General features: G+C 38.5%; 1 protein-coding gene across 1 annotated transcript in view; it reads right to left on the minus strand.

The window, feature by feature from the left end:
• Positions 1–1,221: 1,221 nt before the first annotated feature.
• The window catches only part of ALG14 (ALG14 UDP-N-acetylglucosaminyltransferase subunit), a 28,252-nt gene continuing 1,674 nt past the window's right edge, over positions 1,222–27,799 (minus strand). Inside the window, exons 2-4 of the mRNA XM_072419834.1 lie at positions 25,385–25,536; positions 24,344–24,466; positions 1,222–1,930 (exon numbers count right to left, since the gene is read on the minus strand). Coding sequence (XP_072275935.1) covers positions 1,700–1,930; positions 24,344–24,466; positions 25,385–25,536 — 506 coding nt within the window. The 3' untranslated portion in view covers positions 1,222–1,699. The remainder of the gene's footprint in view (positions 1,931–24,343; positions 24,467–25,384; positions 25,537–27,799) is intronic.

Here is a 27,799-nt window from a genome sequence, read left to right on the forward strand (position 1 = left end):
TTAAAATCTAAGAGGTTGGAGAAGGTAGCACACGACAGGGGGGGGAGGGGTGGATAGGGAATGGTGGGTGAATAGTGAGGGTTTAAGTGAAAGAAGATAATTAGCGAGTTTGAAAAGATGGGTTTTAAGGGCTCTTTTAAACATGCAGAAGGCAGGAGCAAGCCAAATAAGATGAGGAAGAGAGTTCCAGAGTGTGGTGACGAGTTGTGAGTGTCCAGTTGTGTATGTGACGAGGTAATGAGCGAGGAAGACATTTATAGGTCATTGGAGGAGTGAAGCAAACGCCTAGGGGCAGAGAGCCAATTAGGGATTTGAATGCAAACTAAAGTAGCGGTTCATGTTTAATGACACACCAACACACCTGCACTGCACTAGGTATGAATTTTATTGTATTGTAGTGTATGAGCTGCCCTAATGCAACATGAGTTAAAAACCACTACAACTGATCGCCCTGGTGTGAATGGACTGTAAAGGATTTCACCCCACCCCAACAGCTCATCTGTATGTGTGTATCTCCATAAGTGAAGCAATACTTATGGAATAAAATGAGACATGATGCTAACCCATGCAATTAGCATTATCAGGCACTGAATGCTCAATATCGAATTCAAACTTTTACCCCAAAGGCACTCATAAATTGTTGGGTCCTAAAGAACACCTGTCAAAAGTGAATAATATATAAATGATATCTAATTCAGCTTTCTTAAACTTCTTTACCCCAAAAGAACCCATAAAATAATTGTCAGGTCATAGGTAACACCCCCTCCATCCCCCCTACAAAAATGATTAATAAAGTTTAATTATAAGGAGCCAAGATACTGCACAGTGCTTCAAATTAAACAGTGGTTGTAAATTACAAACTTGGATAACAAAGTACAAAAAAAAAAAAAGAGGGGAGGACCCTGCCCAGTACAGCTTACTATCCAAGAGAAGGGGAAGAGTAGTACACTGTATCTATACCTTACAATACATTTCTGTAATTAGTAAAATGCCTTTACGGTAATGGCCAGCATGTTTTACAACACTGCTATACTAAGCTGTTATAGACATACAGGTTAAAACCAATAAGTTCATCTGAAGCAACTGCATCTTTTATAAAGTGACTGCCATCCAATATCTATGGATACCTAAAAAAATACTTTTTGTGGTCTGTACCTTCTTTACCTGGGACCTGTTGTTTTTTTAGAACCATGCAAAGAGAGAACAGAGAATACAGAACTATTTTCTTATAGTTTCCTCAAATAAAAAACTTATTTTATTTACAATGCAGAAAATAATGCTTGATCTGAACACAAAATGAACTATACAGCAGTATAAATAACATTTATACGACACGATAATTTTCTTTAGTCAGAACAATGAAATATAAACTGTTATTGGCTTTTATGGGTTAATTCATTTTTATACACAAGAGCAAGTCCACATTTGTAGACCAATAAAAATAGGTTGAGTTTCCATGCTCTCTTTCTGCAATATTTCATGAAGGAATATTTAACCTTTTCCTCTAAATGGTGCCATCCATACAACTAAAATTTCTAACAAGCAGGCAGACAAAACTGCAAAGCATGGGATCTGTAAGTGATAGAACATGGGGTAAGGGAGTAACACTTTTACAAACTGCCCTTTTTCTCAGTTTATATAAAAGTTACTCTGCAGAGTAAACAGTAATGTCATGTGCACAGCACATTTATGTTTTGTATTAAACTATTCTTCCCAGATACATAGACTTTGGGTACTTGTCCTTTAGAAGAGGCCACTGAACAATGAAATAGTCTGCAAAGTAATACAGAAGTTTCCCAGATAAAGATAGGGACTCCACTCGACAGAGACTTTCCACATAGACTATGATGACCTTCTTTATTCCCAAGATCCCCAGCAGAAGAGCAGAGAAACACACTGGAATACACGTCCCTGGACCATTGCATATGATCTAGAGAGATGAAAGACAAAAGTCATACACTTGTGATAATCACTAAAGTCACATATTCAACGGTCACACCAGAGATTAAATTAAATTGTTGGTACTTTACACATCATTTAAAAGACATTTCTGTATAAGTGGAACAACGCTGCTGATGCTAAAAAAAACCACTTCAGTACCAATATAGCAAAATCTCCTCATTACTAGAGCAGTTTTTACAGAAAAAAAAAAATGAAATAAATATGCATGTATACTATATGCAGTGCACTCTAATACACTCATTTTTAATTCTTCACACACTGCTTCTGAATTTTGGCATTGTGAAATAAAGACACAGTGTAATATGTTTTGTGTTGTTCATCTGAGGTTGAATTTACCCAAAGACCTGCTAGGCACCAGATGATTTCTGTTGAACTGTACACAGACACATTCACTCACAATACCAAGGAGGTAGAACAGACAGGGCAGTGTCTGAACACAGTGATCACTATGGTCTACAAACATAATGACCACTGACATGAGATGTCAATCAGTCCAGTGATGATGGATTTTAGGAGTAGGGTACATGTGATAGTGTAAATGCCTGGCACATCAAGATAGTTAAAATTACTAGTGGGTCACAAATGTGTGTGTCCCGACCCACCGTTAATTTTACCAGACGCAGTCTCAAAACAATTATTAATGTAACACCTAGCGGCACACATCAGTCAAATGGGATGTGCCAGCAATGTGACAGCCATATATTATTGTATATTAGCTAAGTGCCACTTTTAAGCTCAGATAGTAGAAATAGAATCTGGGTGTTTACAGCAATAGATATATGTAAAACAAACAACAAAAATAGTGAACACCCTTCACTGGGATAACAAGCATGTATTTTATTGACAGTTCCTTTTTGTGATGAAAAACCCCACCCAAGTAAAGATATCTGAAGGAGCTATTGAGTAATTCAATTCTATTATCCCAATTTAGATTATTCAAATGACCAGATTTTCCTTTACATATCCTTTTTGTGAAGGACTAGAAAATTTGTGGGCACAGGATAGCAGCCCATAATACACTGCCCTGGATGGAAAACAGAAGCCAGATTTGTGACAAAGTATAGATTTTGTAGCACTGTCAATCAGCTGGAGGTCCATGTGTTTGGCTGTCAGCAATGTGACCAATGATATTACTTCATTTTAGCAACTGTTTAGACCTGTAGAAAAATGATTATTACCTTTAAAACTTCAAAAATTATACACCATAAAATTAAAGTTAAAAGATGTAGCGCTAAAATATAGGAAACAAAGGACTCTCTCTCCAACTGGAATGTGTTGATGTAAGTGATGCATTGCAACAAATTTTATTGAGCATTTTGTCCCACTGCCTTAACACAGCTCATTTACATTATATGGACCCCCAATGCAAAAAATAGGTTCTGCTCTATTTGCCATTTTGCATTCTGGTAGGCTGTAGTCAAGGTGTGTTCTATATACTCTTCTGGTTTGAGGTTCCTATCAAAGTGAACCAAAATGCCTGAACAGAAATGGTTACTGCTGTATTGTATTTTAGGATATCCCATAGTACTCTTAGAATTTATTTTTATTTAAAAAAATCATAATTGATAAAAAAAACTATTTCTAACATATAGTTCTGCCTCGCTTTTTTACCAATATGTTCTAGAATCAGTCTGTATAATGGATGGCTTGTCTCACTTCAAAAAAAGTTCAAAAAGAAAATAGGCATAGACAATAGTTGCTGTTTTTATCTTCTATACAGTATATAGATCACTCTTCATACAAACAGGACACAGCAGTGACGTGAAGATTCAAACTAAAGGAATTTGACAACACTGCTGATCCATGCCAATTATTCTAATCCACTATATTACTAGTTATAAACTGTACTAACAAAGAAATGCCTATGCAAAGCCACTGTGATATCTCCAATTAAGAAAAGAATGACTGACCCAATTTTCTTTAGTTGATTGATTTGTGAACATGTATCTCATGACAAGATAATTACACATTAGCAGCTTCCCTGAATTATTTCATGCATTAGATTTATCTTGTAAAATGGGGATGGCATGGCTCCATTTCACTTAAAGCGGACCTAAACTCAAAAGTTTTACCTTGCATAAAAGGGTGGACACCCTTTTTACATAAAGTAAAAATGTATTAATTTTTTAAGTGCAACCTTTTTTATGAAAAAAAAAAAAGCACTCAAGATAGAATGGGAGTGAAGATCAAGACAGAATGGGAGCACAGTCATGTCACGCATCCCAGGAGGTTCTGGCTGCTCCTTCAGCGCATTTCTGATCTCGGGCATGCATAGAAGGAGCCTTTTTTTTAATGTACGTGCATCCATAAAATCAGTACTTTCCACCATCTATGTAACCTGATCTTGCTCTTGCGCAGAACGAGATTGGGTGACGTGCGAAGAACCCGAAAGAAAACTAAGAAAGATGGCGGCACCCGCCGCCTCTCCCACGCCAGCCTAAAAAGAATTTTTTGTTTTTACTTTAGTTCCGCTTTAATAAGGTCCTACATGCTGGCATGAATAGTCTGCCAGGTACTTTCTAAAGGCAGACTGACACATATATTATCAGACATTCCAGGTTTGGAGGAATGTTGATGCATGGAAGGACATGCTAGTGTCTTCCCAAGTATGTACATTTACCATGATTTTTGTAAAAACTTTTGGGTGGAGCATATACCCCCTATTGAAATTAGATCAATTCTGATAAAAAAAGGCTGGTCAGCCAAAAGTCTTGAATTAAGATATTAAAAACTAAGGCAAGGCCCAATTAAAGTTTCTAGAGTTCTTCTTTCTATGAACCTTGCTAAAAGTATGTCTCAAATGATCGCATCCGCATCCTCGCGCCAGGAATCGCTGCCTCTCAGGAGACTCTACATGGTGGCCAATCCATAAGGAGGGAATAGGGGCGGCTACTACCACTCACTGCTGCAATCTGTCAAAAATGCAGACATTGGTTGTTTAAGAACCATGCTTTCATGTGTTCAAATGGCTGGCAAGGTGGGATCACATGATTTAGAGGCGGGTCTGCATCTGCCCTTACGGCAAAGTGCAGATAAGCTTGTAAGTAGCTAAAAAGCTTGTCTCTGCCTCCAGACTTTACAATGAAAGAGAAGCAACAAACACTCTACTGCCAGATTGAGTTCTTCCATCTGCTGTACTAGGGATTGCAATTCAAATTAAGATACCTAATTTTAAGAATACTTTTTTTGTTCCTAATAAACTCTGAGCTCATGAGCTGTATTGACTGTATTGAATTATGTTCAGAAACTAATTTCTTGGGCTGAGTTATCTGCTGTAATTGTAGCTTCAATTACACAAAATACAGAAATCACTTAAAAGAGATTAAACTGATTAAAGGATTCATAAAGCACATTCTATTGGCCCATGTAAATGAAAGGCTGGCCAATTTTGCCAAAAAATAAAAATTTAATTTATAAAAGGTTAAACTCCGACAAACTGCAATGGGATCAAGAGTTCAGGGTAACTCCTTAGAAGGCCTTCCAAATACTATCATATTAAAGAACTGCACAAAATGTACAGTATTTGCTTCCTATCTGGTCACATAACATAACCTAAATACAATAAGCTGATTTATTAAAGTTCTCCAAAACTGGAGAGGATAGACTATTATGGAGCAACCTGGTTCATCCAGCAAACCTGAATAGATTTCTTAGAAATAAGTTGCTATTAGTTACTTTTAAGAAATCCATTCCAGGTTTGCTGGATCACTCAGGTTCTCCCATGATATTCTATCCTTTTCAACCTTGGAGAGCTTTAATAAAGGCCAAAATGACAGAAAAACAAACAGTCTTAAAAAATTATATATATTGGCCCATTAGAAGGCATCTCTCCTCCCTGGCATACCATCTCTGAATAGCGAGGAGGTAAATATGATATGTAGAAAATAGTATTTCAGTGTAAAGTCATTAGTTAAAAGTTGGGGAACTGAGGCCGATGAAGAAGGTAAACTCCCACCAGCCAAATGACCAATAATGGGTCCTTGTGTATTTGTGTCACATACAAAAGTAGCCCACCCCTTATGTGGTCAAATACAGCAGAAGGCAAATTCCCTTGAATGTGAACCTCAAAATATATCAAGTCTGAGCACACAGGGTTTAAGTCTATAGATGCAAGGAGGGCAGATAATTAGTCTGAGCAAGTTTTCTTGCTTAAGATAGCACACATATAGAGTACCTATAAGGATACACTGTAGCTGTATTTAAAATTTTGCCTTACTACCATCATGCCATAGATGATTGTTAGCTTAAAGAGTAAGTGAGGTCTAGTTCCCCCTCCATATCCAAAAATAAAATTTAAGAAAAGTGGTACTTTTGGGCACTTTCAAATTTTACAGTTTCAGTCTGCTTTACAATGCTTTGATCTTGATTGACAGGACATGTTTGCTATAGGGAATCTTCTGCAATTGGTTAGCATGGATTGCTTAGCTCCACCTACATATGAACCTGTCTGCAGTACAGCTTAACAGAGTTCTATGGGGCTCATTTACCACCACGGGACAAGACACCAGGAAAGTCTATGCTGTACTTGTCAAACAAAAAGACTTGCGGCCAGTGGATGTAAACAGTGGAATGACACACATCATCTCTCAGTAGGTATGACTCATTGGGGCAGGTTGTTTAAGATTAGGTCAGGACAAAGTAGGAATTTTTGGTTTAAGAATGCACATTATCTTTAAGAAGCCTGACAATAAGGTAATAAATAATCTTCCATAACCTGTGCTAGGAGTTGTTATCAACAACAAACACAAATTAGGATGATATTAGCAGTGCAATAGACATTGAGGAATAACTATTCTAATCACCCGAGAAGTTCCTTTGGAAGTGAATGTACAGGAATGCAGTGTATATCACAGAATCACCTGCACTGACATAGCACGGGGCCTGCACACTTTACCTTATATGGTCAAAGGGACAGGCAGCATGCAGAAGGTGTACAGAAATGCCGAACATCTCTAACAAACACAGCAGTTTGCATTGGAGTTGTGGAATGACGTCAGGTCACAGAGAATGAGTTATTACATCCTAAGTTCTCAGGAATGTGCAAAGCTTGGGAGAGTTGATAATATTTCACTGTGATGATGAAAGTCAATGTTCACTGGTATTTTTAGAATCAAAAGTAATACATGGCTGCCCCTAATGAAAGACATCTGGTGACAAAAAGCATGGATTTCTTTTTTTTGTCTTTGGATCTGCAGTAAGGGAGACTAGCCAGCCAAGGTAACCCCCTCCCCTTTTCCCCCCAATGGCAGAGTAGTCAAAGTACAGCACTGTTCTTTTTATGTAGAATAGGGGAAATCAATATTCTTAAGTACATACAAGGGACTCTGTGACAATTTAACCAAACCCAGTTTTTTTTTGATCCACAGGCCTTATAAAAGTAAACCTTCCTTAACCTTCACTGACTCAGCCAAATCTTCCTACAGCTCCTGGACCATGAATGGAAGAGTTTAAAACAACTGAAGCAGTTTTGGCAACCTAAGGCTACTTAGACACGTCAGATAATTGCCTCAGGGCTAGTATCAGACGGGAATCTGGAGTGTGTACATTGCTCGGTGTTCATGGATCTATCTTGGCGGATCCACAAACGACAAATTATCAGAATAGAAGTGAAGGGGAGGGAGTGCAGCAGGGTGCCGATCCGTCGTTCTCCCCTCTCCATTGAGCAGAACAGCGCTGTATGTACAGCACTCATTCAGTATTTTGGCTTTGAAATAGATTGTGAAAGATCCTTTCCCATGACAAATATTGCACGTGTGTACGTAGCCTAAGAAGCAGTGGGCAGACTGGCTGGATTTTGACTGACAAGCTGCAAGCTTATGAATTAGAAGTAACAATGCTGATTGCCATGCTTCCTTAAACATGTTTTCATCCGACTGCAGTACAAATAGACATAACCTACATCAAAGTGGGAACACTGCTATGGAATAGGGAGCAGTGCAGCATCCTTTCTATACATCACAGGATGCTGTTTTAGGTGGACTTCACTGGAAGTCTGATCATATGCATAGGGGATGAAAAATACACAAAGGGTTCAATGTATTAAAGCTCTCCAAGACCGGTGAAGATAAACTACCATGGGAGAACCTGGGTGATCTAGCAAAATTGTTTTTTAAACACAAAATTGTGAAACATAATTTTTACATTTTTAGAATTTTTTACTGAAAACCAGCCTCTATCTGTAAGATCAATACAAGCTTCTTTATACATATAAGCCTAACACTGACATTCTACTGCATTTTTGTATGATAAAACTTTATTATAGCCCTGTTCGTAAGCAGTTGCAGGTATGGCGCATTCCTGAATCTAATCAACAATCTACTTTGGTTACTTCCTCTGACACGGTTTTACATGAAGAAAGAACTCTTCATTCCCTCTTGCACAGCTGATATAAAATAACTACGGTCTAATGAAATCATGTAACATGGTAGAACACCGACAGTTTTCATGAACTTCTAACATCATTTCCATATAAAGAATCTTATAGACTTACATACCACCATCAAAAAACCCATAGTGACAAAAGAACCAATAATGAAAATCGCATACCAAAATTTCCTAAGTATTTTTACCAACTTTTTATTCTAAATGTGGATCCAGTTCTGGTAATCCTAATCTCTGTGAATCATCATTCTGCAAGATGCTGAAATAACTTCCTGAATGACTGGACAAATCTAATGTCAAGAGTGAACTGCTGACATTCTAAAGCAAAAGCCAATGAATAAAACATGTCCATTAGATGGAATCCAAAGCAGAAGTTATAAACTATCTTTTATATTCAATATCCACTAAAGGGATCAGTGACTGCATGAGCACCTGAAGCTCTGCTTTCTACTTTGGATAAAATTATATATATATATATATATATATATATATATATATATATATATATATATATATAGTAAACAAATGCTTTTTAGATATTTATATTAGAAAATTTTTTATATAAGATGAAATATTTAGGATTCAAGAAATATAGAGTATATTGCAGATAATCTTGTACTATTTGCTGTAATAAAGGTAGTTGTTAAAATGCATTCCTTAATGGAGTTAGAAATTGAGATGTTTAAAAATAAAAAAATGCTTTATATATGGCTTTATGAACAATGCAAATGTTAGAATATACTGTAAAGTATATTTGCTTAGTCATATACTGTAATACTGTATGTTGCAACAGAGCCATATTAAAGCTCACCTTAAGACAACCTCTTCTTCAGGTGTTTATATATATATATATATATATATATATATATATATATAACCCTTTTGTAAATCATGAAATGTGAAGCAGTGATTCAGCAATGAGGACTGTGCCAACTGGTACCTTCTTCTATATATATATATATATATAACCCTTTTGTAAATCATGAAATGTGAAGCAGTGATTCAGCAATGAGGACTGTGCCAACTGGTACCTTCTTCTCTTCTACATTCCAGTCTTTATGTGGGATGTGTTGGGTATCCAGGCTACCTTTATTGATTGTAAGCTGGCAAGACTTTGAAACAGGGAAGCACCCGCAAAGCCTAACTTCACCATGCATGGAAGTTTGTATGAGGTTATTCTAAAATTTGATCTTCTTTGCACCAATTATGTGTACTGTTACTGTAGCTTTATCTAGATCACTCTACAGTGCATTGTTTCCTTTATGTTCTATAAAAAATAAAGTCTTGCTCAAATGTTCATATTTGAGTACCAAAAGTTATTTCCTGCAACACCACCCATGCAGTTTTAATTGGTGAAATCCATTTATAATTGTACTTTGACAATCTGAAATACTTGCAGATTCCGTGATAAAATTTGGGGGTTCTTGAAATGTCAGCTCTTAGCCTGAATACTGGGCCAGCCAGTCATTTGAAATGTATGCCACTTGTAAATGGTTGAAAATGTAAGTCATTTTTCAATCCTGTAAAATCTCTTGCAAGATTCCTAGGCAGCCACAACCTTCCTGAGGGCCTTAGAAAGCTCTTTTGATCTTGGCATGATGACATCATACACATCAATAGCACCAGACACATGATATCTGAATTAGTGGTTATAGTAATATGTCATTTTTTCCATATGAGAAATCCGCAATTTCATTAACTTTGATACCTATACTATACTACTTTGATAACTATAACTATTGTATGCCTCAAACACCCAAAAATACCTTAAATTTCCAAGAGGCATACTTTTCTCTTAACATAATTTCAGATCTTTTCTTTAAAGTATTGAACAATCTTTTATTATTTTTAAAGACCAGTCAAACAATTGGCTCTATGAAGAAAGTACTCTAGGAAATTTACACAATTTTCCTCATAATGCACAATCTGTAGAGTTGAAAACAGTTCACATAGTTCAGGTACAATCTCATACTAATCATTCGGAAAGGAGTCATAGTACATTCTTTAACATAAGGCTTTGAAAAATGTATTGCCGAGAGATCTTGTGATAACTATGTGTTTCACTTCAGATGTAAAGGATGATAATCATCATATCTCAGCCCTCAGAATATGAATGTCAGTACTGCAATTCCATGGAGGCTAGATGTGTAAAATGGTAATTCTACTGATATTTGATATTTCTGATGAATCCCTTTCATTTATAGAGTATGTATAAGCCAACCAGGCACTGAAATTTTGCAGCAAAAAACATACTTACAAAAGGTTACAAGGAAGAATTGCAGTCTATGCAGGAATATCTTACTTGATGTGAACACACAGTATTCTCCCCAGCGCCTTTTAGCTAGGTGCACCACCAGCCACTTTTCTGTAACAACCTGGCTGTTCTTGAGTGGTTACTGAGAGGTTAAAAAAATTCTGGGGAGAATATGAAGACATCAACCTAAACATAATTGTTAGGAAGGCTTAGAAACCTGGTCATGTTTTTATCATTGTCTGTGTCCTCTCTTGGAAGATTTTTCTGTTACAGGTGCATCCTGTTTCCAGTGGGAACACACACAGGCAATGAAATCCTAAGCGGCAACAAAGACCCCAATGACCTTTTAATGTCCTACCTAGTCTCCTGAAAATAGGAGGAGTTTATAATAAATAGAGTGTTTTTATTGTAACAGAGATTCTTGTATTCTTACTGTCCTGGATAAAAAGGGATGAATCTTCCCTACAAGACTCACAGCCAGAAACTTTGGAGAATATAATGGTTAAAGCTGGACTGCATTTGCTCTCCAACAAAGGGAAGTAGAGAGTAGACTAGTATATTACAACAAAGCACAGATGGAAAACTGAAGCCTCAAGCAGAATATCTGCTCACGCTTATATGCACTTATTGTATTACGTTAATATTCTGACTACATTAAGTTTAAAGCTGGACTCAAGGAAAACATCTAAATACACAAATACAAACATATACACTAGCTTTTTTTTACCTTACAAAGGATTTGTATTTATATCCATCCATTTCTAAAATGTATACAGCACTGCAACACAACAGCCTCAACTGCCAAGGCAGGAGATCAGATTTTACTCTGCTGCAGTCAAGCGACACATGTCTTGTTCCTCATCATCCCCAAACTACATGCTATGTTAAGCTTTGGCCTTACACTGCCCAGTGTTCAGCTTTAATATACATTGAACAGGACAGTGTAATTTTACATGCATGTAAACTCTCACATTACTTCTGGTGGTTAGAACAAGTATTGTGAAGGAGAAAGACTTAAAGTTACATGACTTTTTCCCCTTAACCAATAGTTACTCAGCAACTTTTTGAATATAATGTGGAGTTTATATTATTCTAGTTGATTCATGTACTAAAGCACATTAGATTAATTTTGGCTTTAGAACATTAATAGACCATCATAAAACTTAGAAGCATTTGTAAAAACAAATCTCCAATTAAAGGAACTATGACTAAACGTCCATCAGGTTGGTTTACGGTATTTAAATGTTGAAACATGACAAAATCTGCCTACACATTGTAAAGCAACATCTGAAGTTCAAATAGCACAGTGTCTCCAGACCTACAAAATTACTGAGGGGAGGGGTGGGATTTACCTGTAACAATAGCACAATTGATAATATAAAATATTGGCAGCACCTGGTAAAGTAAACTTTTTATTCCCAATTAGTGCTAAAGAAAAAAACAAAAAAAAAAAAACATATCATACTCAAAGGACTGGTTACTTATAAATGATATCTTCCTTAAAGCAGAAATAAACTAGAAAGAGAAAACAAAATGCGCACAGGCAAATTTAATATTGCAGAAAGGACAGAATGCCAGAAATAAATGAGCTCCTGTGGATGTGCATCATGTGTAGGTGAAAGCGCCTGCATCGGAGCGAGGACAAGGGAGTGTAATTAAAAAATTGCAATCAGGTGGCTTGATGGCGGCGGAGTAGGACGCTGGTCTCCTAGCTCCGTATCCCGCCCGGGGGTTTCTGTATGTGTAAGCGCTCCGGCGCCTTTCCTTTTGCTCATATGGGGCCAAAAGTGAAGGGGGCACAGAAGGGACGCCCCGGAGGGGGAGATCCCTCCACCGCAGGCATCCCAGGCTTCTTCCCCGCGGGAGGCCGCGGGGACCGCGACAAGGCCGCAAAGCCGGGGGCTAGATTTTTACCGGCATCCGAGAAGCAGGCACCGTCGGCGCGGTGCTCCCCCCAAAAGCCCGGATTGCAGCAAGATGCACCTGAACCTGGTCCAGAGGCCTCCTCTACCTATTTACAAGAGGTACATCCTGACTCTCCCATTGCTAGTCCCTGCATGATGCCCTCTTTAGAGGCCTCCTTAAGCCATAGCCTGGCTAGTAATGATTCTGAGGAGGAATGGGATTGGAAAGCCCACCTACGTGCTTTGCCCACCAAGCAAGATCTTGAACACAGTATAGGGCACCTGGAAGCAAGCTGCAAGACGGAGTTCCATGCCATACTTGAGTCCGTTCAACAAGTTACTAATGCCACCACAGCTCTACAGACCCAATGCGATGATCTTTCTTCACAAGTAGTTTTCCATGCGGCTATTTTAGAACGCCATGAGATGCAGATTAATATGTTGTATCTACTGCATGATGACGCTGAAAACCGCAACAGGCGGAATAACATCCGTATACGAGGCTTACCTGAAACCATACCAAATTCAGAATTGCCCGTAGCTGCCTATTCCATATTTGCTAAGCTTCTTGCTATTCCATCTGATGTCGATATAGAGATAGATCGGATACATAGGACACTGGGCCCGCGCAGCGTAGACCCGCAATGCCCTAGAGATGTTATCAGTCGGATTCATTTTTACAGAACCAAGGAAGATATCATGAAAAAAGCCAGAGAATCTCCGACAATTGAATATGCCGGGGCTCAGATACAATTGCTGCCTGATCTCTCTAAACATACCTTGGATCTTCGCAGGGCTCTTAAACCGCTTTTGACGGCTCTTCGTGAACGGAACATTCCATATAGATGGGGATTTCCCTTCCATCTCATCATCAGATCTGGAGGCAGAACCCTTGTTTTTCGTGAGCCTTCTGACTTGCCTCATATCGTGCAGAATCTGCGTCTTCCCGACATCATATTACCTGAATGGCCTACGGCGACCTCACTCCTCCTTAGCAAACCGACGCCATCGCACGCTACCTCAAGACATCCATCTGATAACCCTCCAAGCACCTCAGTGGGTTATGCTTCTTCCACTCCTCCTCCCGCGACCTAGTTAACTGAACCGACATCGCCGAAATCCTTGTTGGATACAAGATATCACTGGATTACTACTATCATCACCTACTGTGCCCGGTCGGGAGATAAGTATGACTTTCCATGGAATTATATGTTCCCGTGTTGCCGAGCCTTGTTGGATTGCATTTGACTCTGTGCAAGTAGTTCTTCCCTAACGGTGGGACTTTCAATGTTCTGGTAGCTATGCCGAGCGTTATGTATCTAGTGTTTATGCCGATGTTTATACTGTTAGCTGACCTGCTTTTCTTGAATGTCCTTTAGATCCTGTGCTTGACTTGTTGATTTTGCTTAGGGCCCTCCGGGGGATGCGCGGACTATACTGTTCTCGCGTCCCCGGAGGGCCCTATTATGGGCCATGGGATGGTATATCCTGGTTCCCTTGGCCTATTTTAGCAGGAATTCAGTGTAATGTTTATTTTATGTTGCTGTCTTTTGATATGTGCCCTACGCCTTAGGTGTCTTAATTTTGGGACTGTTTGGTGCCAAGGTTTTGCGGGTTCCCCCGGGTGGGACTCGTATGTTTGTTTCTGATAAGTTTGCCTGCCTCCCCCGCCGCTCGCAAACACTTCCCCACATAGGCCTGCTGCCCCTCTTGGGCAGCGACTTGGGACCTTTAGGGTCCCGCTTTAGATTTTTCACCCCACGGTCGAGGTTTTAGCCCACCTCGCCCGTCTGGTGCCCCCTCCCGTGCCCCCCTTCCCCCGTCCAGGCCTACAGGTTGGATTTCAACCCCGGCGTTGAGGGTTCATATATGTCTCTTCTATTTTTGTATTGCCTGACATTCCCCCCCCCCCATCCTCCCCTTCTCCCCTGGGCTGATTTGTTATGTATGTCTGTCTTTGTTTTTATTTTATTTGTTGTTTCAGAGTTTTGGTTTATACCCTGTGCTATATGCTTCCGCTAGCAGATATGTAGCTGTTTTTGTCCAGGTTTATCATGTGTTATATAATTCTTTAGACCTGCCATGTTTTCCTTTTTCTTGTCATATTTTTGGGCATGTGCAGCTCCCTGGTATTATTATCTGTCTGTTAATTCGAAGCCTACAATGTTATGCTCGTTTTGATGTATGTGTTATATATTTGATTTTTTTTTTTCTATGTTATGTTTACTTGTTACTTTTTTCTGAAAACTTAATAAAACTGATTGAAACAAAAAAAATTGCAATCAGGTAGCAGGCAGGTACACTTATTTTATTGTAGAAGAGACAACACCTGCAATAAATGATCTGCCTGCTCACAAAATTTTTAAGTATGAAGTTTATTTCCACTTTAAAATTATAACTATACTCACCTAACACCCATCAAAGCATATGCTGAATTTGTACACTGAGTTGTACATCAATAGCTTAGTGTACTTTGCAAAGAATATTGCAAAAAAGATGTATTATGTCTCTTCTGCAGAAAGAACAAAAACCTGACTATTTATATTATATATATAATATAACAAGGAGAGAAAGACAAAATAATATACAAGGAGAGAAAGACAAAAAGGGTGGGTGGACTACATCAAAAACCCATACATGATCCACCTAATACCAAATTCAAATTGGAAAGAAGAACTTCCTTTCAAAATGTTTTGCTGATGCATTTCCTGTTGGTTCTGGAAGAGTTGCCCATCTCTCTCTCATGTGCTGTCCTGTAAGACGATTTTACTGCAACACTATTTCACTGTATTTCTTTTTGTTTTCCTACAGGCACTCTGTCCTGCTGCTGCAAGCAAAAGGAAGGCCACATTGTAGTAATCGTTTACACAGGGCTATTAGGTTGCCTTGGTCTGTAATTGTTGAGATGACTGCCAGGATTATAAGGCATTTAGTTGTAGTTTTTAAATATACTTTAATAAATGCTTACAATTTTACATTTACCCAGACTTTAAAAGTCATCTACAGGCAACTTCAGGCAATCTAAATACCCGGGTGAAATATATACCGGACAATAGTAATGGAAATCATGCCAAAAAGTGCAATGCTCTGAAGCCAGTTATGCGATTCAGACAACCCTCGAGAATTAGGAGCCAGAACCTTTACTTCTTGCATGAGCAGCAACATAGACAGGGTTAACTCTCTTCTCTTCTGCCAACATGTACATTGCTGGTACATATATGAGGGTGTTTGCAGCAGATCATGGCTGGTACTCAGTGCTTCCTCTACCTCCCCAAGCCTGCTGGTGCTGCTGTACAGGGAATTACAAGTCATATCAAAACAGATTTACGATTTGAGACTTACATTAGTTACACTGAAAACACATTTGATAATTACTGAATGTCTAGTTGCATTAAGGGCATTTTCAGAACTCACTTTTGTAAGTGTTTTTACAGCCTGACAAAGATTACAAAAGCCTTGTAAAAATATTTCAAATGAAAATAAATGGGGCTGTTTTTTTGTGCAGGCTTTAGGCTTTTGCTTGTTCAGAAGTTTCATGTAGCTTTTAGGGTCGTTTGGCCTATGAAAATTTGTACAGGCTTTTACAAATGCAAGCTTTTTTTCTTGCCTGAAAACGGTGCTGGAAGCCGAGCTGTGCAGCGTAGGCTTCCATTTTTTTCAGAAGCAGGTCTGAATATACCCTAACTGGTGTTCAGATATTCATTATATTTTTTAATTTAAAATATATACATATTTCTGGAGTTCAGGCTCTGTTAATTCTGACTGGCGAATCTGGCTTATCTGTGTTTTATAAAAACCACATTACAGATAAGCATTATGAGACTTCTGAGACCACACAATCATATGTAGTTTTCCACATAATTGTCTCCTCCAGAAAACTACTATTCAGAAAATGACACAGAACATAATTATTATCCACAACACCGGAGGACAAGATTTTCCAAATGTCAGCCCACAGAACAAGCTGCCTTTATCAATTCAGCTGCAGAAATAGCAAGATTTTTTTTTCCAGTGTGCTCTTTAGGACAAAGGTTTCATACAGTGCAGGATAGGCTCACATCTAGCTAGCTGGGCCACTGATTATATAGCACAGTCTGTGTTCCATATGTGATAATTGCTGAACGTTAGACTGATAAATACATTTGTAGTAATCTTTCTGTCCTTGACTCAAGTGTTCAAGGCCCAGTTAGGCTTAGCTACATGTTTGTTTGGTTAGATTTGGCTCGGAAAAGGCAAGTTCCCAAAACACACATAAGGAGGTCAATTTCTGAAACCTTCATGGCAGATACTGACTTCTTGTTATGGTACATTCCTATAGCATTTTGTCTGTACTACTGGCATGACCACAGAAACATCAGAACACTATGTAATGCAGCCTCATAACCAGATGAAAACAGGACACAACCAGAAAAACAACTATAGTACAGAAGGCTAAGAAATAAAGAACCTCTGCTGCATGTTTGGTCATTTTAGGCCGTGAAACTATTTCTTTTTTATGCTTTAGTCAACTTGGTATTATCTTTTTAGCCACAATGGTAAAGCGTTTTGTGCTAGATTTTTGTTGTTGGAAAGGATCTTTTATTCCCAACCAATATGTTCCTTAGAACCCCTGGGTTCCTCCAGATATTGCCTTGAGATGTGGATGACTGACTTCTCAAAAAATGGTGCCTGCAAAGTTTTGGGGCAAACACCATCTGGAAAAGTCACCTGCAAAAAACCAAGCAACCTTTTCAGCTACTTGTAAAGGTGGCATTCTAATGACTAATGTATTGGGGCATTCTTCCCACTGGCAACCAATGCAAATTGCATTTTTCCCATAATAATAATTATAGCAGGGGTTTTCCGAAACCTAAAAATCATTTGAAGGCTTGCGGAGAAAAAGAGGTGTAGAGGCCTTTTATCTCCCTTCTGTACTGCAAACACCAAGTGCTCCTACCATTTCCATTTGGCCAAGGACATTGTTTTTTTTTTTATTAACAAGACTAGCTATTAACTCTTGGGATCCTGGTTTGTTAAGAATAAGTGATACACCCAATGGCTTTCTTGATGTTTCAGCTAAACTTCTGACTAAACTTCGAACTAGGCCATATGCTGTGTGTTCTAAGTTCTAAATTATATTAAACAAATACCCTATCTTAAATAAAAAAGGTATTTACAGAGGAACCTGACCAAAGACTGGTCAAAATTCAAACATTTAGACAATCAATTCTTCACCTGACCTGAAATCAGAATAACCAGTAACAGACTTGTCAGACTTATACAACTATAAATGGGTTTATGTGATGTTCGAGGTTTCACTACTATTTTAGTGATTACTGATCTAGCTGACCTCTATTTATCTCTGCCTAATAAAACACTTTCTGACAAAAATATGTCCTGCCAAAAAAGTATTTGGTTGATCAAACGTTACCCTAGTGAGATTTTGTGCTGCACACCTTGGCAGAATGTTGCACTATGGAATGCCTATTTCAAACCTTGTCCCTTGTATGTTAAGTAATATGCTGATGGCATCTTACTTGTACTATTCTGGGTAAACACACAATGGATGTGCTCAGAGCATAACCCATGGATAACCAAGCCAGGTGCAGGAAGAAGCAAGGTGTGTCCTGGGGAATTGCCCCTTTAGCATCCCGGAGTCACAAAAATTGCCAGCAGGCGATTGAAACATGCTGCATTTTACTCACTTTGTAAAACACAGTTTAAAAGCAGTTGGATTTTTTTTTTTAATTTAATTTGCGTACATGTTACATATTGCTTAATTACCAATCATCTTCAACAGAGTGGCACTCCACTGCCCGCTCTTCCCTTAATTTGCATTACGATTGTTCGTCATTCGTAGATCCACCAAGACGGATACATGAACAACTGACAACGAAGGCTGTACACACGCCAGATTCTCGTCTTATTATCGTTATTAGTCCTGAGGCGATTATTGGACAAGAATCATCTGACATGTGTACCTAGCCTTAGGTGGGTTTATATATATGCTTTGCATTGCCATGAGGTGAGGTAAAGCAGTATATTCATTGGAAATGGCTGCATTTACAAAGGTACAGTTAATCAATACAGAGCTAAAAATCTGTGACTTTTATGTTTAGCTGGTATAGAGTTTAAATCACTGATGAAAAAAAATGTGCTAATTCAAATACACAATATGTCATTTTCCAAAAATGTAATAAAACAATGCGTATGCTATAGCCCTGATTTAATATATATTTGCTGATTCAGGTGTGGAAGATCAGCTGTCACTTTTTCAGTAGCCTGGAAATGTTATCTTGATGTCACAAGCTACAGACATTTAGTAAGCTATGCTGGAGACTGTGATCTGAATGCAAATAATCATTCTATCACTGTCTCTCAGTCTAATTGTGAGGGAAATGATTACACTGGCTGCTGGCCCAATGTTTTCTTTCACTTTTCTCTGCTATGTCACTGCTGTCTATGCAGAAGCAGATTAATTGGGTCCTTTGGATTTTAAACCAGTTCATTCGTAAGAGATCAGCCTGGTGGGTGGCCAGGAATTTAAGCTAACAAAGCTTGTAGGTGAAATCAAACTATTTAGTATTTACAGACCAGTCTTCTCACGGAAGATGACAAAAAGGCAAATGCAACATGCAAGTAATCAAGAGCAAGTCATAAGAACTCACTCAGCGACTACAGTAAACCATTATCTAAATGATTTTTAAGGGTTACTGCTTTTTGTATTATCACTATCAATATCTCAATCACATTAACAAATAATCATGCAAAGTATATATTTGCAGTATGTACTGTGCAACACTCATCAATAATAATAAATGTATTTTGTACACTGAATTAGGACTTGTTCAGACTGGCTTTCAGGTGGCATATCGCGCAGTGTTTTGTGGCTGGCAGGCTGCAGCAACCACAGCAAGCCATCAAGGCCTGTGATGGACAGTTAGTGTTTGTCAAATTCTCCTAAGAACCCCAAGACTCCTCCATGGGGCCAGCCACAACTTGCAATGTATGACCTGAGGAGTGACAAACTCAAAATCCAGACAGTGGTAATTGCCTATAACAGCCCTCTTTCACATTAAAGCCTTTTGCTTTCTGGGATGTTCTAGTTTCTCCCTATGGAGACCTAGCTCCTTTACCTCTACATATTCGAGCAAAGCGAAAACACTATAGAGCCCTGCCGTCCATCCTACGGCACTTACTGTGGAGCCCTCGGGCCCCTGCAGACTGAATTCAGTGTTTCTATTACCAGCTTATTCAAGTCAGGCTAAGTCTACACTGACTTAAACACTTAAGCATGCCCATAGAGCTTTGTATGAGCTTTTCAGCATTTATAAAGATTTTTTTTTTTCCTGACAGAGTAAAGTTAGAATAGGGGAACACACCTCCCAAATGCCCCAAAATGTCCAAAAAACAAATATATATATATATATATATATATATATATCATATATTTTTCAGCTAGGCAACTAAAATTGTTATAATCAACATTGGAATCCCATATATTTCCTTAATGACAAGTTTCCATTAATAAATTTAGCATTGTGACAATTTCTTTTTCAGATTTTAGTGTGTATTCTGAGTTAGAAAGAAGCAAGTCAAAGGGGACAAATTGTTGGATATATATGACACAAGATTGCCTCTATTGGTTATAAGAGCTTGCACAAGCACCACTTTCCCATTTTCTTTTAAGCCAGTAAACCCATTCAGTATTGTAGTACAGTACTAGGCTCACATCAATAACAACTTGTTCTCAATGACCTTTCAAGATGCCAGCCTAAGCAGAATTTTAAACCCTGAAAACAAAAACCAGGCAATTCTCGAGACTGGTACAACTTCAACCTCTTCTAGTTTATCTACAGGGGTGTGGCAGTTTTAAATTACAGGAATCATTGTGTGTGTGTGTGTGTGTGTGTGTGTGTGTGTGTGTGTGTGACCCCAGTATCTGGGTCCTGCACAACCAATTCTGGAGAGATAAAATGATTGCAGAGATTACGGAGACTCTGTCATGTATCACTTGCAATTCAAGGGAAAGTGATAGATTCGGCACAAAGCCAACCCCCCATCCCCCCGAGGAGTACAGAGCCAAGTAGCCTTTCCATGTCAGAGGCCTTGTTAAGGATGTGAGGCTTCTAGGTATGAGTGAGCACATGGCTTTCCCCATGTGACATTGATAAGGGGTAGGAGCAGCCATCACCAGAGCTTGGACAGACTGGGGTGTTGCAGGGGGTCAGGAAGTATAAAAGTCTTAAGGGGCAGAGGGGGTAGGTTATCTGCCCAATTGAATAAAGTGACAGCGACCTGAGAAGGCCTTCCTAATTTACATGGAAGAACTGCAAACAGTTAGAAGGTCTAAATTGTTGCTAGCTTTTTCCTGATAAAGTGTATATAGTGCACAAATTTGGTTGCATGCGAACATTCTGAGAGATTAGACGGAAATTTGATATCAGTCACTAAGAAACAGAGAAACACATTGACTTTCAGCTCTTTGGGCAGCTCGTTCTATTTGATCATGTGACTTTTTCATTGCCATGCATTATTTTATTTTTTTTTATCACTTGGCTTGCAATGGAAGATATCTGCTTGAATATGTTCGATGTAATTTATTCTATTTAGGAGAAAGCAAAGCTCATTCTCACCACAGCAATCTAAGGCTTTATTTACATCCAACCCCACTAAATAAAAGTAAAATCTTGGCCAAAAATGATTCCATACATAACCACTGCCTTTAGAAAAGACATTTGCAAATCTGATGTAATCACTGGCTGGGAATCTTGCCAGCTATTGAGCTGACTTTTCTGACTAAGAAAAAGGCAGGTCAAGTGTTCCCCGGTTTTGAGCATTGTGCTTGAAGATATCAAATTAGATGTTCCACAGTACAGAATAATGGCACTGCCCCAAGGAGCACGGTAAAAAGATTGTGGAATCTGTCTGCAATTAATTATATTTTAAAAAGAATTGTGCTTATGTATGGCTTTAAAAGAAAAGTTTAAAACAACTTGCTAGAAATAGTAAAAAGTAGTAAAAAGTGCTAGAAAAAGTAAATAGTCTGTAAAAAGGCTTGGTACACAATTCACCAATCACCACATAAATATGAAAAATTTGGGGAAGACAAATCATCGCCACAGCATTTTGCAGAACAATGCCATGAAATGTGTTTACCCTCGTCATTTTTACAGTAACAATAAAAAAATGAAAGTTTTTTTCCAAACCAATCATACTGAATATACAGGCAAGAAAATAGAATTGTAATAAAATCTAGAGTAAAATCCTTTACTTGATCGAAGTCCATTGAGGCACAAAGAAAGTCCTAAACCTTCAGGTTTAACCTATCCTTGTAGGAGGATTGGAAACCCACAAAAAAAAACAAAACAAAAAACAAAATTTAAAATCTAATCATCCTCTAGTAACAAAAGTAAATGCATCTAACCAAAAAAAACCCAAGGATCTGTTGGAGGCCTCTGACCAGCTTTTAGGAACATTTTTAGGTCAGTGCAACAAAGATGCTTGAGACAGATCACTACATAAGGAAGTACTTACATGCCCTCCAACGCAACTCTGCTCAACAAAGGAAGATACAAGAAAGGAAAGGCTTAGATCTGTATGTATACATTCCACATCTTTACCTGGGGTTTCCTGTGCCTTACATAAGCATGTAAAAGAATGACAGGATAAGAAATGTCACCCTCAGTTGTAGAAATTCATGTATTAGTGGATGGCAACTGGGAAGAGTCTGGTAAACGGACATCCTGTGCAGCAATGGAACCAAATCACTTCTCAACACCATAACACCTTCCATTCCTTAGTGATGGGTGACTAAACCAAAGCTCATTAAAGCCAGATACGTTTTGTAAAAGAAAGATACAGCAATGAAGGTTGGGTCACAATTTCAGCATTTTCAAAAACAGCATGGAAAAAGAGATCCCTTCAAACAACCAAGGTCCCGGCATTAACAGCACACTTATGACGATCACTTAGAACCAATGATCGTGAACTAGCAGGAGTAACACCAGAAACTGGGAGGGAAACCTTTCCTGACCTTAGAGCCCTTTTAATACTAATGTCTTTAGAGGGGCTGATATTATTTTTTGGTAGGCATAGGTCTGTTCTTTGGGGTAGGGAATTGATATTTTATACAACAATGAATGGTATATATGGGGTTAACACTTTCTTATCAGTGGGTTGAGAATGGTAATGAAAAATAATTCTCATGTCAGAAGTGCTCATTAGCATTTCCTGTTGCCTTAAACCAGGGGTGTCCAAACGTTTTGCAAAGAGGGCCAGAATTGGTGAGGTGAAAATGTGTGGGGGCCAACCAATCAGCCTGACATTCTTTGAACCGTTACCATTAAGAGTTAAGGTGCGTACACACTTCCAATTTTTATCGTTCAAAACGAACGATCGATTGGGCAAAAAATCGTTCGTAAAAAAGTAACCAACGACGCCGACGAACGAGGAAAGTCGTTGGAAACGAACGACCGGACCGGCGGATCGGAGGACGATCGTTGATCATCCTTCGTGTGTACGGTCGTTCGTTGATCGTCCATGGGCTGAGCATGCGTAATGAACGAACGTTCGTTCACTTTCCTGTCGTGCACATAGTTCCTCTATCGCTCAAACGATCGTATCTATTGTGTGTACAATATCTACGAACGATCGTGTCGTTATCTCTATGTGCAGGATCGGTTGTATACGATCGTTCGTAGATATCGTGCAGGATCGTTCGTCGTTCGTTTTCCAACGATAATAATTGGAAGTGTGTACGTAGCTTTAGTGTGGGTGTGCTCTGCGGGGGTCGCGTACAGCAAACGCCCACCAGGGTGAGGTGAAGGATTCCCTGTGCACAGAGTCCGGTGTCAGTGTGGGCTCTGTGCATAGCACGTTCTTGGAATCAGAGTGGGCATGGTCTGTGCAGGTCCCGTACTGCACACGCTCACTGCGACTAGGGGATTCCCTGTGCACACATGAGGACTCCCGTCCAGTCGATTATGCCCGCAGAGTAGCGGGCTGCTAATTGCAAGGCAGTTGATCAACTCAAATAAATATAAAATAACTTTTTTGTACGCATATATTTTATACTGTGGTCAACAGTGCTGGCAGGCCGCAAAATATTGATTTTATGACAGAGGCTGTGGGCCAGTGAAAATCTGAACAAGGGCCGCATTTGGACATGCCTGCCTTAAACTGTTCTTGCCTAAACACCACACTAGACTGACAATCCATGGCAATTAGGATGTTAATTTTCCACTATACACATGTCTGAAAATAAAACAGCACTCAAACATTACATTTAAGAAAATGATGAGCCATGATACTGCTTTCCCCAGCCTAGCATCACTAATGATATCTAGCATTGTATTGGCACATACCAAGGTTTACAACAAAGATCCACTTAAAGTATAAAATTGAAGCTCCCTATAGGAAGTCTCCCTAGGGTTAATTTATGCAGGCTATTTACATCAATAATGCATATGCTTTAATATGCTTTCACTTTAACCAGGGCAAGGGTAAGAAAGCAATAATTGTAGCTAAATAAGGCTTTAATATGTTTATTTGTTAAGTTATATTTATTTTATATTTATTTTAGTATCATACCATAATTATAAAAAAATATATTTTGTATATTTTAAATGATGAATCATGAAAAGTTTGGTGATGTTACAGAGGTAAAAAATCTTCAGATATGTTCCCACTGATTATAAAAGGACAGAAATGTACCTATGTATAAACTGTTCCTTTTTTAAAAGATGATCATTCCCACTAAACTTCGGAAGAAGAAAAAAATACCTGACAGTAAAGCTAAATGTGACTATCTTTAGGGATGTAGATATATGACAAAACGGAGGAAGAATTAAAAATTACATACCAAGTCCGGCTTTAAATGGGCAGTTAATGGAAAGGAATATAAGGAAGACTGTATGGTGGTTAAAACAGAAGAACTCCAGGACTGTCGGACCTCTCTGCTCCTTGGAATACGGTGGATGGTATACTGTACAAAACAAATTAAGTAAATTATAACAGGCATTTTCGTTAAGGGAAAGCTCCATCTTCAAAAAAGACACAAAAGTATTGGTATACCCAAAAATTGCTTCTGTTTAACATTTACGTTTATCACGTGATAGTTTTACCTGAACATTGGTCAATGTAAGGGATGTCTGCTAAGTGATCACTCTCACACCCATATGTGTACATTTGCCTTGTACAAACATGAAAGGATGCGGTAGTGTATCAAAAACTGTTTAGCAGAAAGACTAGAAACAGTGCACTATAAACAGCCCTGTATTTTGTTACACTATTGCATTTCCTTATTTTTATTATTTTTGGTCTTTGTTGAAATATTTTATGTGTTAAAAGATTATTTATAAATATTTTGGAACACTTTGTTATTGTTAATATTTTCTATTACTACCAAGTAATAAAAATAAACCTAGAAACAACAGCTTTTGCACGTAGTATAAAATGTAAATATTATAGAGCAACGCCTCCCAGTGGCAACATAGTGAAAAGATCATCCTACAGAATCCGTTTAGAGAGCTAAAAGCCAAAAAGCCAAAAGTTAAAAATATGCTAAAATTTAACTTTTAAAGTGAACCTTAATGAAAGAGTTGCACATATGTTTCTTGAGTTGTATAGCTGAATGTATGCAATGTGATATCATCTAAAGCACTACAGCCTATGAGGACCTGTAGTTCAAAGATCTCTCTGCTTTATTCTTTGTGTGGATGGATGCTTCTTCCACCTTACCAATCATCAGGCCTATAAGTAACTTCCTCAAACTAAGGAAGAAAAGTTATGTTTTTCCACTATTATCACACATATTGAATCCCATATAGTGCACACTGTATATTTCTATAGTATTTAGGCTTTAAAAATTACACAGTGCAAAAAAAAAAAACATCATGCATACCATTGTCTTGGTGGTTCCACTGACTCTGGCACTTTCAAATGAACGAATTTTATCTTCACTCATCTTATCTGTTTCAGCAAGTACATAATGAATTGGTGAGTAGGACGCAGACAAACTGCTCAGCAATCTCAGGATCTCAGTGGTGTGGCCACCTGAAGAGAAGACAAAAACAGGTCAAGCGGAAGAAAGTTATAAACCGTTCTCCATACCATGTCAAAAAAAAAAATACAATATACTAACAATACTATAAAATACCCTCTAACAAAATTAACCCAAACAGATACCTAAGCTGAGAATGGACAGCTGGTGGTTTAAAGTAGATCGCAGAACAAATACCTGCTAATAAATATAATCTTAGGTTTAAGCTATGTACACATATTGAATGATTGTCACCCAAGACAAACTGTTGTGATCCTCTCGGGCAAAAACTAATGTGTGTACAGAAATCCCCAGATGTCATTCATCAATCCACTCCGGCTGACTGATGAACAACAGATTGGGAATGAACATTACACTTTCCGAAAGTGCAGAGCAAAGCAGATTGCAGCTCACTTATCATCCCCTTCTCACTCCTCAGAACAGCACTGTATGTCACTCATCAGTTATTAAAAATCATCACAAAATATTGATTCCGGCAACAGTAACAAACGTCTGATTTGTTATGCTTGTTCTTTGACTGTATTATACTACTTCCTATTAAAATGCTTTTAAATGAAGTTTGCAGATACGATTATTAGAGTAAAATAGAGGGGAGATTATATCCCCTCACTAGAGAGACCCCTTTCTTTCTGATAGTGCCAATGGACACAAATGGGTAGTAAAGACAAATTTACTCAATAAGGACAAAGGTTCTAACCCTAAAAGAGAATTGGCTGGGGTACCACCTTAAGCTGCCCATACATGCACAGATTTTGGCTCAAGGTTCCACTTTCTAACAGCTACAGAGCCTCAGGTTGCAGCTCTAATTCATCAATAACAGAGCACCTTGTATTTTATAAGGTCCAAAAAGCCAAAGTAGCCAAAGAGAGACGTTGGGGCTGTTTTCGTGAACAGGAGCTGGCACTATGTTGCAATGTCCATAGTATTACCTAGTTGTACTATTTACTGGGGATAAACTAGGCCTTTTTTGTACGCAATGATATGGGACAAAATTGGGATACAGAATCTAGAACACCATTGGAGATATTTTTTATTTTAGTTTAGTGGCTGAAGTTGTCTTTTAAACTGTATTTATAGCTAAAACGTTTAGTTTTTTTGTTGAAGATCACAGGGAAAGGTAAGAGAAATTTCCTCTTTTCTGTCTTGGGGGGAAGTTGACCTTTTAATAAACAGGCAGCAAGAATCTAAAAAACTGCAAGGGATTCTAGCTTTCTCCTACTCCACTTAAAAAAATGCATTTTACTTCTGTCTGTCTACTAAAGATGTCTGTCCCCAAGTCAGGGAAAATCTCTTTATCCTTTTTTTAATAAAAAAAAAGTTTTGGCTATAGATATACTTAAAAGTCTCATTCATGGCTTGGAGTGTATGGCCTCTCATATGGTATACATCCTTTTTTGGCATGTTTACGTAAGGATCTATATTAACAGGTTTTGTATTCCAACAAACCTGCATGGTCGACACAGTCCCTTATCTTAATAGTTAACTTATCTTATCCCTTATCTTAATCCTAACTTAATAGTTATATATTTTTTGAAGCTAGTCAAAAGCAGATCAGAAGAAATTTATTCACGTGTTTTTTTTCCCCCAGATTCCGGCCCCCAGATATACCAGATCCAGACTGCGCATATGCGGGGAGGCATGTCTCACTTTAAAGGGGAAGAAACGTCCCCCAGAGTGATGCAATGATCCCAGAACCAGCCCACTCTCCTATCGCAGGTCCTGAGCTTGAGGTCAGTACAGGGGACATGGTCCATGGCTCTGGCTGATGTGCCCCCTCAAACATGTTCCTACTCGTGACCGGGGGACACACCGGCCAGAGCCATAGCTCTTGCACAGCGGTTGCCAACTGGTGGTCCGCAAGAAAATTTTGGGGGTCCACAGAAAAATTTGGACATTACTTACAGCTGTTATGTTTTACTAATATTCAAACTAAATATTTCATCCAAAATATTACAAAAATATTCTAACAAATTCTTATATTCTGACTATTTTCGCCTTTATATTGCACTAAATTCACGAACTGTACTAGAAACAGAAAAACAAGGGAGGCGCAGCGTGACGTCAGTGTAGTCTTAAGTTGTATGAGGCAGCCATTGCCATACACTTCAGTATTGTTTCCACCATTACAACAGTCACCCCGCTCCGCCAATACCAATTATCATCAGATTGTTTTTATTTATTTCTCAGATACTCTTTTAGGTCAGTATGGCCTTAACCCCCTGGGCGGTTACCCCGAGCCTAGTTCGAGGGGGGGGG

The sequence above is a fragment of the Pyxicephalus adspersus genome, chromosome 8, assembly GCF_032062135.1.
Source record: "Pyxicephalus adspersus chromosome 8, UCB_Pads_2.0, whole genome shotgun sequence".
In the NCBI taxonomy this organism is placed as follows: domain Eukaryota; kingdom Metazoa; phylum Chordata; class Amphibia; order Anura; family Pyxicephalidae; genus Pyxicephalus; species Pyxicephalus adspersus.